This window comes from Tachypleus tridentatus, chromosome 8 (genome assembly GCF_004210375.1).
Source record: "Tachypleus tridentatus isolate NWPU-2018 chromosome 8, ASM421037v1, whole genome shotgun sequence".
In the NCBI taxonomy this organism is placed as follows: domain Eukaryota; kingdom Metazoa; phylum Arthropoda; class Merostomata; order Xiphosura; family Limulidae; genus Tachypleus; species Tachypleus tridentatus.
Window position 1 is genome coordinate 56,731,360 of NC_134832.1, and position 21,937 is coordinate 56,753,296.

Consider the following 21,937-nt stretch of genomic DNA (forward strand, 5'->3'; position numbering starts at 1 on the left):
TAAAAATCACCCATACTGGATTATACATTCCCGGTACATGAAACAAAACAAAAACTCAACATATTAAGAAACCAAATAAACACAGCCTAAAAACTGTGTACACCTGATAAAATTAACGATGAAATTAACAAAATAAAACAACACTTCATCAGCATCAACAAATTTCCTTAAAAACTATGGAAAAAAAATTATATGCACACACCAACAACAAACAAATAACAATAAATCCCAAGATACAACAAACTACAGAACCTTACATTGTTGCATACCATATGTTCCCAACATCAGCTAAAAAATAACCAACATTTGGAAAAAACTTATAATAAAACACAACATTTCAGTAAACACCAACTGTATTAACAAACCAGGTACAAAATTACACTGACAAACATAACACCAACTCATTTATAAAATACAATGCAACAACTGCCTCAACTTCTATATTGGAGAAACAAGCAGAAAAATGGAAACTAGATTCAAAGAACACAAAAAACACCTTCACACATTTTTGAACACTGCAAATCAAATAAACACAACATAACCATGGAAAACACCCAGATAATAAGTAGGGAAATAAATATTAATAAATGCAAAATCAAAGAAGCCCTACTTATACAGCAACTAAAACCAAAATTAAACCAATATAAAGGAACACCTTTACACCTATACTAATTAATAACCTAACACCCACCTGAAACGCCCTGTACAATCCCCTAACTGTTTTTTCTCTTGTCCCTAAGATGTGTCTGGCAACAGTCACATTCAAACTCTCTCTTTCTTAACCTGAAGGTGACCTAGGAAGGTCGAAACATAGTTTTCTCCTTATCATTAAGTGTTAATACCCATACCAGCTGTTCTGAGAAGGATTTTTATTTCAAATGGGTTTTCATCATCAACAAGCAGTACCATTATAAACCTGTAGTGAACTCTATAAACGTCTAAGAAATGAAGAGAACGAATCTACCAGGACATCGCAAACATATTTGGAACTTTGTGGTTAAGCTTTAGAGTGAAAAGATTGGCTTTTGACAGAAATAATGTAGTTAATTTAATATATTTAAGTGGAAAAGATGAATCAGGGTTTTTATGGGACTCAGCTTTACTAATTTCTTACGTTTTAACAACAGAAAACAACTGGATAACTTCTAGTTTTTTATGTTTTAACAACAAAAATAAATAGTTTTGACAGTGATGCCATAACCATTTGGCCATGTTGGACCATAATTTAACAAAACTAAATAGTTTTACGTTAATATTTGATTGTCCCTTTAAAGTATAGTTACTTGCACTAGCAACTTGGAAATAAATGTGTATTGTTCCCTCGAAATTATCTGTGCATGTATTTATCATAAAATGAAACATATTTGGGTAGAATATATATGTATTTAATGTCTGTTATGTCTTTCTTAGAATATTATATAATATTTAAACAAAAATTAGTTTTCTACACAATATAAAAATTTTACAGGTTCGTTATCATTAAATTTTCTGTTATGTTTACTACAAGAAAACTTGAATTAAACAAAGCTCCTTCAACGTGTGTGTGTGTTATGTCAGTGGTATAATAAACCATTAACAGGCAAATTCTAATTATCTACTTCGTGACTCATGCAGATCGTATTGGATATATTATGTTGTCCGATGTCAAAACAAAATAATTGACAAATTTATACATTTTGTTAAATTTTAGGGATTATGATACATAACAAGCACAAATAACATGATCTGTTTTACTGAATTGATGCAATTTCTCTATACTGCATTATGTAATGCTTCCTAAAGTATTATACTCAGTTAATCGTCAGCTTAATTAAACATCCTGTGAAGTTTACATACATATAACCCAATTAATACACATCTCTGGACTGTAGAAATTCATAAAAAAGAACTAAAACCAAAATTAAACCAATATAAAAGAATATCTTTATACCTATACTAATTAATAACCTAACATCCAACTGCAACGCCCCCTACAATCCTGTACTCATTTACACTCTCGTCCTTGAGACGTGCCAGACAACGGTCAGTTGCAAACTCTCTCTTTAATAACCTGAAGATAACCTAGGAAGGTCAAAACACTGTTCTCTGCTTATCAATAAAAGTGTTAATACCCATACCAGCTGTTCTGAGATACATTTTGAGTTTTAGCATATTACTTCAGTATTTGTATTTTCATTAGTATTAGTAATCTCATTTAATTATTTTTCATGTCATAATTAAACCTTGGAAAATTCTTGCAATACATGAAAATGGTGTATTCCGTGATGACGAGAAACCCACTTGAAGTAAAAATGTATCTCAAGATGGCTGGTATGGGTATTAAAACTTTTGTTAAAATAAAGTGGAGAACAAGGGTTCAACCTCCTTAGGTTGTATTCAGGTTAACAAAGAAGGTCCAAACATCGTTCTCTATTTTACATAAAAGTTTTAATACCCATACCAGCCATTTTGAGATACAAAGTCATGTATTATTACTTGTAGATAAATTAGGTTTGTTGAACCCTTGCTTACCATAGAGGTGTATGTATTATGTTTGCTATTTTTATCTTGGATCCTGTAGGAATATTTTATAGGAGTAATATATATTTTTTACATCAATTCAAATGATTTATTGTTTTTAGAAATCTTTTTCAGTGAGGTGTACTGCACAGGGATTCCTGGAAAATGGGACATATATCTGAAGTGACATTAAGCAAAGCAATTTCCACATGTATTATTGTAGGAAGGAGAAATGAATTCCTGAAAATTTTGGTCCACTCTTGAACTTTTTTAAATGGTGTAACGTGACTTTTATAACTACAGTGTGCTTTTGAAAGCATACGTGTTAGAACATTAAAGGATTAAATAAGTTATATTTAATACTTATGAGGTACTATAATGGTTGTAAGGCTTCTGCAACGTGAGTGAATGAAGGCTATGTTAGGAGTAATGATAATTTTACACTAAATTTTGTACTTATTGGATGAATTAGAGAAGGAATTTCGTGCATCTCACACTGGAAAAACTTTCAGGATTTTTTACAAATTGTCTTGAAAATTAAGGTCTTAAAACTCGTATCAAAATATGGATTACAAGCTACATATTTATCTTATATTAAGTGATATAAACTAAAGTAGTGTAATTAAATCTTGAATGTAACTCACTAAAAAAATGTAACTGATCATGAAAAGGTGACATTGTTTCAAAAATATTAGTTGTGTTTCATAAACACTAAATCTGGTAAAGTAGTCAGTGATGTTGGATGAAGCGAAACAACACTGCTTGATATGTGGGTAGTAAATGGTGAATGCAGTGCAACTTTAACGGAGGCCTGGCATGGCCAAGCGTGTTGAGGGATTCGACTCATAATCCGAGGGACGCGGGTTCGAATCCCGGTCGAACCAAACATGCTTGCTCTTTCAGCTGTGGGGGCATTATAATGTGATGGTCAATCCCACTATTCGTTGGTAAAAGAGTAGTCCAAAAGATCTCAGTGGGTGATGATGACTAACTGCCTGCCCTCTAGTCTTACACTGCAAAATTAGGGATGGCTTGCGCAGATAACCCTCAAGTAGCTTTGTGCAAAATTGAAAAACAAACAAACTTATAACGGGGATCCATTGTAAAATGTTTGATATTTTGTTAGGTGTTTTTGGTTCTTGGGAATACTGGTCACAAAAGTATTAATAGCAAGTATGTGATTTGCTATTTTTTGGGTTGATAAAGATTAAATGTTTCTAAAGCAAGCTCACCGAGATAAAAATCAATTTTTGTTTGGAAATTCTTTTACAATTCTTGGACCTATTTGAAAGATATGTGAGTAAGAAACCTTTTGCTTTTATAGACAACTCCAGTGGGTTCCATAACTAGTGCTCAAGAAGTTATAGTTTCACCCAGCAGAGAAAGACACATCACTTCCAATACAAAGGTAAGTTGCAGAGTTTTGTGACAAAAAGACAACACATCATGTATGTATACATATTTTATCTAAAAACTCTTATGAGGTATGGTATAATGAAGAATAATATTGGTACAAAAATAAGGAAGATAAACTTTTGAGTTTTCCATCTCCATTGGGAGATAAAAATACACAGAAAGCTTCTGGTTAAATAAAAAATTTATATTAATCTGGCCACCTGGTATCTTTTCAACCCAACTTAATTGTATGAAAAAAAAAATCAATTCAAGTATATGTCTAACTCTTTACTAGATTTAAAATGGTAGGTGTAATTATCAAACATTTCACACATAGCTGTTTCTTAGTGAAGATGTCATAATTTTGATACTTATTCTAGTAAAACTGAAGCTAATATTGACAAACTCTTTTTGCATTGTGGGTACATAATTTGTAGATTATAAACCTACAGAGCAAATTTGACTTTTTTTTTTAGTTTATTTATTTGTTTAGAGTAAAGTTTTGTAAACAAAATTGATATATGAAAATGTTCACTATTTTGTATATTTATTGATTGTCATTGAAGTGTTTTTTTTGTATGACCTGGTGCAGTTCTTCTCAAATTTATTTGGTTGTGGACCATCTGAAATATTTTTGCATCTCTGGACCACATTTGGATCTATACATTAAGCTGCTGCTTCCTTTTCATAACTATGCAGCCTTTTTCCAAACCATCTGAATTTAGCCTGCAGACACAGTTTATTGAGAATTATTGGTTTAGAGTTTAAATGCCAGGCTGCAGATGGGGAGATCAAAATTTGTGGTAAAATATGCCATTGAACATACCCCACAGATTCATCTGAGGTGTCATTATTGTAATAGATACTTCCACTGTTTGGTTAAAAGTACCTGTGTAGGATTGATGGCAATCTTTGTAATCACCAGTTTTTAACAAGGTTTAACCCTCCTGGATGTTTTTTATCTGACTTTTCACTTGTGTGCAGAGATGCCAACTATTACGATTTTGGTGTATACCTTATGACTATATGCTCATACAGACAAATATTATGACTTGTTGCAACTCCTAAATTATTATATATTATATAGGCCTATACAATAAAGTGATAAACTGTTCCCCAGGGCTTGAAAGAAAATTTCTGGTGAGATACAAATAAATAGTCCATAGTCCAAATGGCTACTTGTAAAAATCATGTTTGTATCTCCAACATCTACCAATAGTTTGACTGCAGTGCTTTTCCATACTGGGTACATGGGGAAATCCATAGTTACGTCATCAGTGCTTGTCAGCCAATCAGTGCTAGCGTGGATGAGTATTTCTCATTTTCTAAGTGGCACAGAAACACCAATGCGATTGTTCACAAGTTGGAGAAAAAAGGCCTCGTTCACCAGATTGTCTTGTTTCTGGCAAATCTAAAAGGACTAAAACTGTGAATCAAAAATTTGGGAAAGAGTATAGTGCAAAATATTCAGTCATTGCATCAAAAGTCAGTGACAGTCATGCATTTTGTACAGTTTGCCACATCGATTTTCCTGTGGCACATGGCGGGATAAACGATTGTTCCATACATACAAAATCGGTATCTCACCAACAAAAGGCTGAGGCAAAGACAAAAACGATGCAAATAACGACATTTATGAGTAAGAATTCAGAATATGAAACCATAAATGCAGAGGTGATGTTTACACAATTTGTCATTGCTCATAATTTACCCCTAGCTGTAGCCAATCATGCAGGACATCTATTCAGAAAAATATTCCCAGACTCTGATATAGCAAAAAAATATGGCTGTGCTAGAACCAAAACTACAGCCATTGTACAAATATTGGGTTGTGAAGATGACAAAATGATTTCAAGCATACTTACTAACAGTGTTTACAGTTTAGCCACAGATGGATCCACAGACATGGGTGACTCAAAACTGTATCCAGTGGTTGTACGATATCTTGACCCTTTGCTTGGAAACATTGTTTGTTCTCTTTTGACAATGGTGGAATGGAAAGAAGCTTCAATGGGTGAGAATATTTTCAAGCTTTTGGACCACGAACTGACAAAGAGGAAAATTACACAGGAAAACTGTCTTAGTTTTTTTTCAGACAATGCCTCAGTTATGTCTGGTATAGGTAAAGGTGTGATGGGACACATTTCAAGACGACAGCCTAGCATTTACTTCATGGGCTGTGCCTGTCACCTCATGAATATTGCTGCCCAGAAAGCTTCCAGAGAACTGCCCTGCCCAGTTTCTGATATATTGATAGATATCTACTATTTTCTGGACAAAAGTGCTAGCAGAAAACAACATTTTAAAGAGTTTCAAGGATTGTATGGCAAAGAAACAAGAAAAATTCTACAACTTGTTAACACAAGATGGCTATCACTTGGGGTGTGCCTCAACAGAATAATGGACATGTGGAAGCCATTGAAGAAGTATTTTCACTGTGAAGAGGAAAAACTAGATTCAAAGGATTTAAATGTGCAGCTCAATGAGGCAGCAAGACATTAACAGTCAGGATATCCTCTCAGGGACACAGTCAAGACACCCTCTCAGTCACACAGGGACACAGTCAAGAAATCCTCTCAGTCAAGACACCCTCCCATCCTCTCAGGGACACAGTCAAGACACCCTCTCAGTCACACAGGGACACAGTCAAGCCACCCTCCCAGCCACACAAGGACACAGTCAAGACACCCTCCCAGCCACACAGGGACACAGTCAAGACACCCTCCCAGCCACACAGGGACACAGTCAAGACACTCTCCCAGCCACACAGGGACACAGTCAAGACATCCTCTTAGTCACACAGGGACACAGTCAAGACATCCTCTTAGTCACACAGGGACACAGTCAAGACACCCTCTCAGCCACACAGGGACACAAGACAACAGTCTCCAAAAGCAGACAAAGAAACATTTGATATAACCCAATATATGTTTAGGCAGTCTGACCTTGAACTAAAGAAGAGACAATCAATGAAAAAAGAGAAGAAAACGAAAGCTAGCAAGGAAGTAACCAAGAAAAGTTATGTGACAGAGCAAGTTAGATAAGTTAACAGTTTTCTTGGACAACAAAATGAACTTGTTATTTTGTCTTTTTCTTCAGTCTGCAATTCCTCTATTTGAGCAAGCCAATTTGATATTGCAGAAAGAAGAACCTTGCATACACATTATGCATAGAACTCTGATTACACAAGTTAAAAATATACTTGTCAGATACATCAAGCCAGAATATCTTGAAGGCAACATCAATGAACTTGACTACAACAATGAATCCTTACACAAATCTGATGAAGCAGTTTCTGTTGGAAATGCTGCTAAGGAATACATTGTTAAGTATGAAAAGGACCTGGAACTGATCAGCTTCTACACCAGTGTCAAGAAATACTATATTGCAGCTATAAATTACATGATGAAACATTTCCCTCTAAATGATGAACTTCTGATTCACGCAGAGGTTGCTGATCCAAAACACAGTCAGCAAAGATTTCTCTTCTCTATGCTTCTTCACAGACAGGTATCCTGTCCTTGTCAATACACATGAGCATGACACTATTGGCAAGTTGGAAGGGCAATATTTGAACTATCAAATTGACACTTTCTCAGAAACTGTCCTTCAGTTGAATGTTGGCAAGTTTTGGGTTCAGCTGTCTACAGTTAAGGATGGAAATGGCAACCAGAAGTATGACATTCTGTGTAGGGTTATGCTTGGAATTTTTACAATCTTCCATTCTAATGCTGACAGTGAAATGGTATTTAGTTTAGTGACTAAAAACAAAAGCAAGTTCAGACCAAACTTGAGCACCTCAGTTTTGAGCAGTATTATAACACACAAGATGTGTATGCAGTCAAATGGACAATGTTGTTATAACTCCCAACCATCCAGAGACATTATCATGAAAGTAAAGTCTGCAACAGCTACAAAACTATTACAATAAGTGTCATAAACATGATATAAACTAGTCTAAAACTTTTGCTATGCTTAACACGGCTTACGGTGATGTTGCTATGAAGCGTACGGCATGTTTCAAGTGGCATGAACGTTTTAAGGATGGTCGACAGTCCATTGAAGATGATGAGCATCCTGGACGTCCTTCCACGTCAACTGACGACCTACATGTCAACAAAATCAACACCCTGGTGTGGGCAAATCAACATCTGACTGTCAGGGAGCTTGCTGAAGAGTGTGGGATATCAGTTGGATCTTGTTATGAGATTTTGACCGAAAAATTGAAGATGCACCGCATTGCTGCAAAATTCAGCCCTCAGAACTTGTGAGTTTTTGGCCAAACACTCGATCACTGTTCTTCCCCACCCCCCTACTCACCTGACCTTGCTTCTTGCGATTTTTTCTTGTTCCCCAAACTCAAAAGACCCTTGAAAGGAAGAAGATTTGAGACGATTCCCGAGATTAAGGCAAATGCGACGAAGGAGCTGGAGGACATTACAAAAGAAGCGTACCAGGACTGTTTCAACAAGTTGAAACACAGTTGGGATAAGTGTGTGCGTTGGGGAGGAGAGTACTTTGAAGGGGTCCCAGACCTGTAACTTCTAAATAAAGTACATTTTGTTTTATGACGTCAGTCTGTGTTTTTTTTAACAGACCTCGTATATTACTGGATACATAACATGAGTGCATATGCACTGCATCAGTGGGAGTCATGTAATGTTAAGTGAACATGGCTTGGAAGTCAGTATAATAAAAATAATAAATATATATGTAAATAATTTATGTTATGAGACTTAAGGTACTTAGACTGAACAATTGTGTTATAATATGTAGTCATTCTAGCACATAAAAGCACAATTTATATTTATTTCCTAATTTTTTTATGATGGTTACAAGGTTGGTCAAATGACAGATCTCACATAGTTATAGAAAATAAAAAATATTAAGTCTTACTAAAACCATACATTTGAAATGTATTTAGGAGGTTCCACAGATTACACAATATTTTAGATTTTCTGGACAATAATGATTTTTTTAATCATAACATGAGATCACTTTGCACTAAGCATATTAACGAAAGACTATTTTCACAAACAAATCTTTAGTAAAAATATGGCAGTTATATATAAAATATTCGTAATCCTTACTAAAAGTCTACCAAATTTTGTGAGGACAAAGATGCTGCATTAAAGGTTATAGTGCAAATGTGCAAAAGACACTTGACTTTTAACACTTGACCCGAGTTTGAGTTTGACATGAGTGAAAGACAACTGCTGGTTTTATTAGAGAAATGTTAAGGATAAAAAAGAAGTTTTTGTTGGTAGATGTGACAGAAATGTGATTCAGTAAATACAGAATGTACTTTAGAAAACAGTATGGGATATTTCATATTAGACTTTTTTTTATTATTGATTAATAATTTTATAAGGCAATAAGTAAAGTTTTAAAAGTTGTTTCATGTTAGTAGAGATAAAGGGTGAATAGTTTTTTAAATCTTTTGAGTTTTGAAATTACTATTTGTATACATTTTCAATAGTTTGACGTTTAGTTTTTCTTATGAATATTAAGTTTATAACTGATGGTTTATTACTTGTGAAATATTATACCAATATTTATTTAACTGGTACGTTTTGTCTTAGCCAAGAGTATGAATCTAAGGATTCCTGGTTCGTAATCCATTGCTTCAAAAACAGTAAAATCCCACTGTTCAATCAGAGAATAATGCTCAAGAGTTGGAGTGAACGTTGTTGATTAGTTGCGTCTACTCTAGTCTATAAGTTCAAAGTCATGGATTCTCTTTGGAGGAGGAAAAAAAAGCTGTTGTATAGATGTTTAATTTTCTGAAACAAACAAACAAGAAAGCAAATCTGTACTGAATATTAGATTTTTATACTCAGGGATTACACCAAAGGACTGTATGGAATGAACACAGAAGACAGACTGGTAGAAACATTCTAACTGGACATTTAACCCTTGCTGATCGTCATGGGTCAGTACAGGTTGTAAGTTCCACTAATGGAGAACTAGGTAATGATGACCCAACTATTGGATACTCTAATACACCTATTACAGGACCCATAGAAGTGGAGGTTGTTTCTGAAGCAAAGTAGGTTTTGAATTTTCTGTAATCATAATATTGCAATTTTTTTTTTTAAAAATAATTTCCTTATAACTGTGAAATATATAACGAATTTCTACATTTTTGATTACTTACTACATCTAGCTGGTATAGTTTCTGCTTTTAAATGTAACGTAGATCTTACTCAAATAAATATTTTTTTATTGGTTAGACACGTACATAGGTATGAAAGTGAAAGCAAATTGTCTTAGTGTAGTGTGTTTTTAGATTTGGATGAAACACAAAGAAAAAACTTGATAAAGATTTATTGTGAAAAAGTTTTTCAAAAGTGAAGGTGAAAACTGTATGACAATTTATAAAAAGTGGCTTTAGAAAAGAAACTATACACATTAGGGCATGAAATATTATTTCTGTTTAAAACTATACACATTAGGGCATGAAATATTTCTGTTTAAAACTATACACATTAGGGCATGAAATATTATTTCTGTTTAAAGCTATACACATTAGGGCATGAAATATTTCTGTTTAAAACTATACACATTAGGGCATGAAATATTTCTGTTTAAAACTATACACATTAGGGCATGAAATATTTCTGTTTAAAACTATACACATTAGGGCATGAAATATTTCTGTTTAAAACTATACACATTAGGGCATGAAATAATATTTCTGTTTAAAACTATACACATTAGGGCATTAAATAATATTTCTGTTTAAAACTATACACAATAGGGCATGAAATATTATTTCTGTTTAAAACTATACACATTAGGGCATGAAATATTATTTCTGTTTAAAGCTATACACATTAGGGCATGAAATATTTCTGTTTAACAATATTTTTATATCTTAAGTAAAACGAGAGTATAACACAGAATTTTGTTGAGGTCGGCCTGCTTAAGGGTTTGTATATTACTTGTTTATAATTGTTTCAAAAAATATAATAGAAAAAAATGTTAACAGCAGTGTTATTTTTAATGTTGAGCATCATATATTTGTAATAATTGTCATGAGGTGTTTGAATTATTCATTTTTATAGGTGTTGCTGTTTTTTTAAGAAGAGAAAAAAGCCTGTCAGACAGAAATGATATCCAGTGATATGAAACATCGTTATGTGTAAACCTTCAGACTTTGTTTACAAAAACCTTTAAAGTTTAATTTTTCTAGTAATTTTAACATGTACATCCTCCTCAGGTTTGTTTGTTTTTTATAAAATGGTATTGTGTTCCTTCAAGTTATATTACAGTTTTCCTGTATTTCCTAACATGTTGCTTTACCAGCATTGTGACTTTAATTACAAGAAACATATTAAGTTTTTGTATAAACACTCCATTTAGTTATTAGGTTTATGCCACAAACTTACGGTTATGATCTTCACATAACTTTCTATCGTTTTGAACCAGTTTGGGAATCCCAGTCATATTTGATCTCCCAAGTCGTTAAATGTCACAATCTTACTTCAATTCCAAAACAGAGATAAAACAATTGTTGTAATATCATTGTCATATTGTGACAATGTGTTATAAGAAATGTATTTGAGACAAATCAAAGTTGAAACAGTAGGTTGTAAGTATAGTATTTTTTTTTGTATCTCTACCACCATATTTTTACATAATGGTTTTTCTCGTTTATTGTCGTTATTTACTAGAACGTTCGGGTGCTGGTGATTACACCTTCTTTTAAATTTATGTCTTCTTTGAAGATATTTCATACAAGTGTTGTACTGTTCTTATAGCCAAGATGAAGACACTGCATCAATCAGTTTCCACTTATTTCTCACTCCATACTCCTAGAAACTGTGTTAACACAGTAGAGGGCTGGACTGTTAGGAAAATCTATTCAGAATTAGTTTTTTTTATTACTTTATAACCAGTCATGGAGTAATAGAACATCTCTTTTTTCGGACTGTTCTATCCTGAATTTATTGACATGAAAGTTGATCAGTATTGCTGACCTTAAGTGGCCACCAAATGACAAGATAAAAAGTAATATTTGTTTTACTTTGTCTGAAATGTTGTTTCATGATCACATTTTAGTTTCAAAGCGTTTTTTTTTTTTTTCAAAATTAGACAAATTGTAGACTTGGTGTTTCATGACTATAATGTGAACTGAAATTATTTATTTTATAATCTGGTCTCTTCATATACCTTGTTTTATTTTTTTCATGATTAAACATCTCTTATATGTCTGCTTAGTATTATTGTACTGTTTAATGAATGTATTATAAAAGTTTTTATTCACTACATATTTGTTTGTGTTATATAAAGTGACTGAAGTCTGATTTCATAAATTACTAGAAATATTGTAGAATGCTACATCAAATTTTTATTACATTTCCTTCCAAAGACATGTTTTAATGTAGCAATAAGATTATAACTTGTAAAAACAAAGTTATTGTAAATATGTACATGTATGATACGAGGGGAAGTAAGCTTTTCAATTTTTTACAAGCTAATCTTATTAAGTGTGACGATACTTAAGAAAGGTTGTAAAATATTACAATTTTTATTCATTCCTTTTTCTGATTTGCCAAAACGATATAAAATGATGTATATATATACTGCATTGTGCACTAAGTTATCTAGATGCCAACATAGACTTGAAACTTTACAAGGTAATGTGTATAAATATTTCTTATTAACACTAGTGTGTGTAAAAAAGGAAAAGTGAAACTTCTGTACTTAAAATAACAAGCTTTTTAAATAAACTGTTATTCAAATGTTTACATTTTTCTTTCACTGTTTTCGAACTTATGTGAGTTTATGATAGATTCAAGTAGTTTGTGTTATATATATATATATGTGGAGATATTTGTCACATATTTTTTGACATTCAACAAGGGTTTATGAGGTGGTGATGTACGTTTCCAAGACATGAGATTTCTTCTGCTACTCTGTCTTGTGGTCAAGCGATGCAGAGGAAATAAGTGTGTTTACTTGTAAGCACAGTTTTTAAGTAAATATGCTTCAGTAATCTGTAGCTATGTGTGTAGTAAGAAGTGTCCAATAAATTCTACATTAGGTATTACTCAGAGCTATGTCAGACTTTGTGTGCACGGCATTTTGTATTTTAAAATATTTTTATAATAAAAGTAAGTTTATTTAAGTTTCAGCAATCTGGTAACTGGTTTTTAAATTGTGGTTTTGAAGTACATGTGACCTTAAAATCTGAGGGTGAAGTTTAAGAATATGAACAGTAACCATGAATTCAACTTGTAAGCATTAGAACATAGGTAGCATGTTTGAGGAGTGCAAGTGTTAGATTATCCTTCAAATAAATAAATAAAATTACTTTTCAGATAGTAATTCCATCATTAGTATGCATAGGGTGGCCCGTAAGTCCCTACTCGTCCATATGTTATACTAATGATGAGTTGAAGGCAGATGTTACCATGGCATTTAGAACAATAACCCCTGCTATGTTGAGGAAAATGTCTGACAGAACATGGCGTCGCATAATATTATGCAGCGAGAATGAGGGACAGCACACAGATACACTGGATACATAAGATATATGGATGGGTAGGGACTTATGGGCCACCCTGTATAATTTGTTAGTACTGACTGATGACATTAAGTAATGAAAATGATTAGATTTAAGTTTGTCCTGGTTACAAATATTAGGTTGTCCAGAAATAAATGTTTTTGAACTGCAAAGTTTGGAACAGTATAAACCAGTGTTGTAAAACATGCTTCAATCAAAGTAAGCACCATTTGTTTCAAGACACTTGCCAATGTGTGACGATGCTGTTTGTGCTCCTGCTGTAGAAATCAGTTTCCATGGTCAGTGAAGTACCTGAAAGCTTCTTCTGCAGCTGCCTGGTTTTGAAAGTTTGTTGTTAAAAAAGTTGTCAAAGTGATTGAAAAAAATGAAAATCTGCATTTTGTTCAATTTTTGGAGCGTCATTCTTGACAGGTCTCATAACACCGATTTTGTTGATCTTCAGTCAGCTCGTGCAGAACCCACTTATTCAACTTTTTCATCTTTCCAATCACACTCAGATGGTTGGCAATGCTTTATTTGCTTGTGCCTAGCTTTACTGCAAGCTCAAGTACTGTTGTGCGAGGGTCTGTCTCAACTGCTTCCCTTAATGTGTTTTCATCTAAGGATGGCTTCCTTCCGCAACCTTCGTGGTTTTCAAGACTTTCATCTCCATGTCGAAACCTTTGGAACCAACGCTGAACTGTAAGTTTAGTAACAGATCCATGGCTGAACGTCTGATTGATGTTCCGAGTAGTTTCTGTAACTTTTCATCCAAGTTTGAAGTTGTAGAGGAAAATCAGACGAAAGCCCTTCTTACCCATGCTGCCTTGAGGGTTGAGAAACTTACTCTGAGTAGAGTTGTGAAATAGCAGACATTTAAGACACATTGTAAGTGACAAACGTTGGATTAAACCAACCAACCAGGGATAAGTTATTCAATATTCAGCTACTAAATGTCATTGTGAGAGTTCCAACATCTATTTCTGGACAACAACTTTTTAATCTCTTATGTCTTTTTAAACATTGCCTTTGTTTGAATACATAATACAAGTTTGTTTAATAATTTCTTTAAAAATAAAACTGATTTTATTTACAACTGTTGTGGAGACAAAATTACATTATGTATTTGTTAAAATATTTTTGGTATATCTTAATATTACAATGCTAGTTACAAAACACTAATAAATATTTTGAAGCTTTGCAAATTACTGCCCCCAGTGGCTCAGCGGTATGTCTGCGGACTTACACGCTAAAATCCGGGTTTCGATACCCGTTGTGGGCAGAGCACAGATAGCCCATTGTGTAGCTTTGTGCTTAATTCAAAACAACAACAGCAAATTGCTATTGTTATGAGGAAATGAGAAAATAATGTTTTTTTAGTGGTAAAAAGGGTTAGTTAACTTTACCACAACTTTCTACCTGTATAATACGTGCTGAAAACATGTGTACAGTTCACTCGTCTCAGAAGGTTAAAAATCATTATGTTCCATATTAAATTTTCTGGCAGTCTAGTTTCATACTGCTGTTAGTGCTAACATCAACCAATAACAGATGTTTCAAAACTTGTAAGGTATAAAGAATGCTCATCTTGTTGGTTTTATCGTATAGCTGCAGGGAAATTTATATCTCTCTATCTATATAATGTGTGTGTGCAACCTTATAAAATTCTACTTAGCAAATATGTAAGAAATAAAAACATAAATTACCAGCTTTCCTTAAGCCTCGCTGAATGAGACTCATTTCTCCAAATGCAGTTGTGAAAGCCTTGCATCACATGTTTAAACCGTTTTACGTAATTGGTTAACAGAATAACAATACACCTAAGGAAATAGGCTCACTGGGATTTTAAAACTTCTAATCGACAGAAAAAAATTAATGCTTTGCTCTAAATGAGATTACTACAGTTTACAGTTAAGCACCACTGCATTAAAAGTTATACGGCTTAATCCCCTGATGTTTAGGGGTATTAGATATTTACATGTATACAATTTAAAGCGTTACCGAAAAAAAAATTACTTGAAGGGCAGTGTATTTTCTCCATTTTGTGATATCTTTACATCAGTACTGTCCCATCTGACAGCCCTAAAGAACGTGTTATTCTTTGGTATTCAATAAACTTGAAGATATAATAATATATATTATATATGCTGTTGTTTATTAATTAAACTTTTTTCTTCTGATTTCCAGAACTACCTGAAAACTTTTTATTTAATATTTATTTAATATATTTTCATTTATAGATCGAGCATACTGAAATCTTTGTTGTTACTTCCCACTGTTTTGGATATTGTATATACGAACAAGGCCTTGCAAAATCGACTTTAGGCACTGATTTGAAACAATGTATTAAAATCAATATAAGTGCTACTCTAGTATTTTCTATAAACCATGAATTAACTTTGTAACTTGCGTGTAGTTCCTCGAAAAACTTGACTTTTTAGACAGGCCAATTAAATCAATGTCCTATATCTTAGTGGGTGCATGTACCATTTTGAATAACTATTATACACTGCCATCCAGTGATAGTTATATTTCATGTCTGCATTAACTCTACAGAAAGGTAGATATTAGCATTTCGCGGTAACATATTGAGTTATGGATTAGTTGATTGTAAATTATATATCTTATAATGGTAATAGAAAAACAATATTGTATTCTGTTATATGTCATATATATATAGTTATTTTCATGATATGGGACCATACATTAGATTCCGCAAATTTGATACTATCACATCTGCTAAAAAATATTAATTTTGTCACGAACTTAATGTGTATATATACAATTTATTAAGTGTTTTTATATAGTGTTTAACCGAGAAATTGGCAAGATTTAATTATATGAATTGTTTGTCTTTGAATATCGCGCAAAATTACACGAGAGCGACCTGCACTAGCCGTCCTTAAATGACCAGTGTAAGACTAGAGGGAAGGCAGCTAGTCATCACCACTCACCGCCCACTCTTTGGCTACTCTTTGACCAAACATTATAACGCCCCCACGGCTGAAAGGGCGAGCATGTTTGGTGTGACAAGGATTCGAACCCGCGATCCTCAGATTACGAGTCGAGTGTCTTAACCACCTGGCCTAATTATATGAAGGGTATTAATATAAATTACAGTCACAGTTCAAAGTAAGGAAGGGCTATGTTAAAATTCTGCGGGTTTACAACGAGACCGTTTAACCAAAGGTTTTATTGCTGTATAAAACCAAGTTCGTTTTTGTGGCAATGAGACACGAACCGAAAATCTTTGGATTTAAAATCCGTGCACGCTAACGCTAGGCCACGCCTATGAGAAATTCATAACCAATACCTGTACGTTTACTTCCATTAATTTGGAGTATAATTTTGCAATTGGATAACTTTATAATTCTTGTTTGAAATTGTATTGTTTTAAATCAAAGCCTTATTTATAGACTTGTTTATTCATATTCAACAACAATGATATTGTTAAACCAATAAACAGTGCTATAAGTAAGGTTTCGATTTAAAACATTATAATTTCAAATAACAATTGTGAGGTTATACTACTGCAAAACTATACGTCAAATTATTGGAAGTAAACGGAAAGGTAATGGATATGGACTTTTCGTGGGCGTGGCCTAATGTTAAGGTGCACGGTTCGTGTCTCATTGCCACAAAACCGAACTTGGATCTTTGTAATTGTGGGTGCACTTGTTATAAGAGTGACAGTAAAATCTTGCTGTTCCGTTAGATAACTGTAACCTAAGAGTTAACAGTGGGTTGATTGTCTCCTTTTATTGTCATCTATCAGTTCATAATTGGTTCGAATCCCGCACCAAACATGCTCGACCTTTCAGCCGTGGTGGCGTTATAGTGTAACGGTCAATCCCACTATTCGTTGGTAAAAGAGTTGCCCAGGAGTTTGGCGGTGGGTGGTGATGACTAGCTGCCTTCTCTTTAGTCTTACACTGCTAAATTAGGGACGGCTAGCGCAGATAGACCTCGAGTAGCTTTGCTCGAAATTCGAGAACAAACGCAATCACCTATTTATCTCCAGTTGATCGAGTATTGTATGTTCTCCAACATAGCACTGTGATGGGCATGTACATGGAACATGGTATACAGTCCCCCGCTAGTACAGCTGTAAGTCTCCGGATTTACAACCCTAAAATCAGGGGTTCGATTCCCCTCGGTTGGCTCAGTAGATAGCCCTATGTGGCTTTGCTATAAGAAAAAAGCAAATGAACATAATATGTATATATTATAAATATATAATAATAATGTTTACATTTTAGTCTTGAAAAGTATGGTATTAAGCATTTATGACTTTGGAATTTTGTAACATTATAAAGACAAAGTGCTACCTTATAAACTCATTAGAATTTATCAGCTGCAAGTCTAAGATAAATAATGAACTATTGAAACGTGTCTTTTTGTATTTTATTGTATATTAAGAAACAAACTAAGATCGATTTGGTGTGTCTGTGCTAGCGTTCTCTAACGTAGCAGTGACAGACTAGAGGGAAGGCACCTAGTCAACTCTTGACTCGTGTTCTCGTGAGACAGCGCCAAGTCTTCGGATTTATGCTAAAATCAGGGATTCCATTTCTGTCGGTGGACACAGTAGATATTCCAATGTGACTTAGCTATAAGAAAACAAAACAAACACACACACACACACACACACACAATGTTAACTCTTAAGATATTCTTATCAACGAACAGTGAGATTGATCGTAATGTTATAACGCCACTACGGCGGAAAGGTCGAGCATATCCGGTGACAGCGATCTGGGATAGGTAAGTTTGTTGTAATGTCACAGATAAATCCACTTTTGCTATTTTCCGTTAGTTCGGATTAGTCAGGAGGAAGAAGTAACTCTAATGTATTCTGTGACTGAAAACTCTCACAATCTTATCGAAATGAACTTGCCAAAATATTAACATATTTATATAGAGAATATACGCAGCTCTATTTGTATAAGTGACTTTCTCTGCTACATGTGTTGCAGTATTTATTGTATGTTATCAAATAGAAAAACACATACGTCGTAAACAAGTATTCCCATTTAAATTAAGTCCGCCAAGTCTGTGTCACTGAGCAGCTAGAAAATAATCACAACATTAAGGTTAAATACAACATCTCATGTACTGTTATAAAACTTAGTTTTACAAAAAATAGACGAAAACGTAGTTTTTATAAAATTTACAAAAACGAGAAACAAGCAATGATTTTACTACAGATAGGGCCCGGCATGGCCAGGTGGGTTAAGGCGTTCGACTCGTAATCCGAGGGTCGCGGATTCGAATCCCGGTCGCACCAAACATGCTCGCTCTTTCAGCCGTGGGGGCGTTATTTATTGACGGTCAATCCCACTATTTGTTAGTAAAAGAGTAGTCCAAGAGTTGGCTGTGGGTGGTGGTGACTAGATACCTTTTTTCTAGTCTTACATTGCTAGGGACGGCTAACGCAGGTAGCCCTCGAGTAGCTTTGCGCGAAATTCAAAACAAACAAACAAACACTACAAATAATTCATATTGCCAACGACAGATGGCGCGTCGATCTGTTTGTAAGAAACTGATATTCTGGAAGACTGAATTATGAGGATTTGGCCATCACTGAAGAGGAAAATTACTTGGGAAGAACTTAATTATGTCGAAGGATTTCAAACGCTTCAATACAAGCTGACCAGCATAAGGCCTTTTCCTAATTAGATTTGACAAATCTCGTTACAAAGTTATTCTGTCGTAATGTTTAAAATAAGGATTGGAGTATAATAAGATTTAAAGATTTTGCTACCATATTGATGTAATTCGTCACAGTATGCAAATAAGAATGCTTGCCCAGACTTATCAAGTCCTGTAATATTTACGAACCATATAAGGTATTACATCCAACCTATTTAAGCTTCACCGTTTAATCCCTATAAAAATAATTTATGAGCAAGATGAGTGGAGATTGTTTAGGTGGCAAAGAACATTAAGTGTGAGTCACAGTAATAGAGCTTTCAGGTTATCAAAAACGAACTTGTTGATCAGTTAGAAATCTTTGCTAACGAAAGCGACAAAGCGCCAGCATTTTTAAATTTTTCTGTTTATAGTAATTAAAAGTTCACTATCGTCTTCAAGGCCCAGCATGGTCAAGCGTGTTAAGGCGTGCGACTCGTAATCTGAGGGTCGCGGGTTTGCATCCCGGTCGCGCCAAACATGCTCGCCCTTTCAGCCGTGGGGGCGTTATAATTTTACGGTCAATCCCACTATTCGTTGGTAAAAGAGTAGCCCAAGAGTTGGCTGTGGGTCTTACACTAGTCTTACACTCCTAAATTAGGGACGGCTAGCATAGATAGCCCTCGAGTAGCTTTGTGCGAAATTCAAAAACAAACAAACACTCGTAATCTGAGGGTCGCGGGTTCGAAGTCCCGTCACACCAAACATGCTCGCCCTCTCAGCTGTGGAGGAATCATAATGTAACGGTCAATCCCACTATTCTATGGTAAAGGAGTAGCCCAAGAGTTGGCGATGTGTGGTGATGACTAGCTGCCTTCCCTCTTGTCTTACACTACTAAATTAGGGACGTCTAGCGCAGATAGCCCTCGTGTAGCTTTGGGCGAAAATTAACAAAACAAAGAAATATGTTAAAGTAAAGAGTAATTAAAGGGCATATATTATCAATAGGAAAGGAATTTTCTTTTTTAATCTTGAAACAAAAAGACGTTATAACCTGGTTTTTCGGATATAAATATTTGGTCTACTAGTAGGAAAACACGTTTCCAAAATGTCGAAAACCAATAAAATGCATTTTAAAGCACTTTTCTTAGAAGCACTGCAGTTCTAAGGCTCTTGTGTAAGCTGATTATTCGTCGTGATATAATTATTTCGAGTATTTTCCTCGATGTACGTGTGTTTGTTCGAGAAAAGGCAATGTGTGGAGGAAAACATACAAAGCTTTTGGAGTTTTCAATGTTGTGTTCGTGTGATGAATACACACCAAAGTGTTAATTGGAGCAAGCTATGCATTGAATTATCTAATACGATTTGATTACCTTTACGTTGATTCTACAACTATCTCTACACTAACTTGATGTTTGTAGAAGGTTTAACTGAATTGATGAGGTTTCAATAATAGTATAGTGTGATGAAGGTTTAGGGTTTAACAAAGTGGAGATAGCTGAATCATAATATAATTGTTTAAGGTAAAGATAGTCTTAATGACATAGTATGATGTTTACCAATTATACAGATGGCCTGATGACAGCTGAAAGTCAAACTGAGCTTACTTGATGCTTTAATAAACACTTCGAGACCTTCTCGTGTTGATGTTTTCTTTAAGGATTTAATATTTGGAAATAATTTTAGACTAAATTTCATAAGGGCAGCGCACCACCAAGGTTCCTCAGAACTCAACAACCGTGTAACATATGTTAATTGATAGTCGTGTATAATTGCTTCTAATTAAAGCGTGCTAAGTTTCGAAAGATGTTTTTTTCTTCTTCTTTTGTTGTACGCGTTATTTTGAAAAGTGCATGGCTCCGAACATTTGTACATATATGTGTCTACAGAAAAACAGGAAGTCATTTTGTTGTTGATAAAACAAACAACTAATGTACTTAGACTTGTAATGATGAAATATTAATATCGTATAAAATGGATTTTAAACTTTTATCTTTCTTTTACTAATTGAAGTTATTTTGCATTTCAACACTTTGTTTTGCAGTAAAAGATATTTGTTAGTATAAATCCTGGTACTTAATGTCCAACTGTATTTATTCTACAATCCAGAAAGACTAGAAACGTAACGTCTGGAATAATATTTGAAAAATAGTATACACATATCTAGCTCCTGTTTCATTCGTCACATTTTTTTATATACTTGAAATAACATAGCCTCTCTATCTTGAAACATTCTTCATAGACGGAGTTACTACCATGGTGAACTTGGTACATTTTGACTAAATTTAGGTTTTGTTTTGAATTTCGCGCAGAACTGTACGAGGATTATTTGCGCTAGCTGTCCCTAATTTAGCAGTGTGAGACTAGAGAAAAGGCAGCTAGCTATCACCACCCACCGTCTACACTTGGGCTACTCTTTTACCAACGAATAATGGAATCGACCGTAACGTTATAACGCCCCCACGACTGAAAAAGGTTAACAAATTTGGTGTGACGGGAATTCGACTCCGCGACTAATCGAGTACCTTAACCATCTGGCCATTCCTGGCCTCTAAATGTGGGTAAATATAGGATTATACAGCACTAAATCTTTGCATGCGTTTCCGTTGTATGATTAATTTAGTTTTTAACATAAATGTAGGGAAGTGAACATTTACAGGCAATTCTTATAAAAATGACACATTTAACAATCCATCAGGAATTAAATAAAACAAACTGAACTGTTTTCCGGTTACAAATAAAAATTTAAATTTGATTTTAAACTGTGGAAAAATTGCGAATAAGTAATATGAAACGCGGTTACAAAGGGAAAGAGAAATCGTTAAAATCGCTGTGAGGGATACAATTATGCGATTAACACTTCGTACAACAAAATTCGTTTGTACAAAGTGAAAATCA

General features: G+C 34.2%; 1 protein-coding gene across 5 annotated transcripts in view; it reads left to right on the plus strand.

The window, feature by feature from the left end:
* LOC143222437 (casein kinase I-like) overlaps nucleotides 1–12,644 on the plus strand; it is a 28,957-nt gene extending 16,313 nt beyond the window's left edge. For all 5 annotated transcript variants that reach the window (XM_076448958.1, XM_076448957.1, XM_076448961.1 and 2 more), the window contains 3 exons: nucleotides 3,824–3,907; nucleotides 9,735–9,943; nucleotides 10,962–12,644. In XM_076448958.1, the coding sequence (XP_076305073.1) occupies nucleotides 3,824–3,907; nucleotides 9,735–9,943; nucleotides 10,962–11,010 (342 nt within the window). In that variant the 3' untranslated portion in view covers nucleotides 11,011–12,644. The remainder of the gene's footprint in view (nucleotides 1–3,823; nucleotides 3,908–9,734; nucleotides 9,944–10,961) is intronic.
* Nucleotides 12,645–21,937: the final 9,293 nt, after the last annotated feature.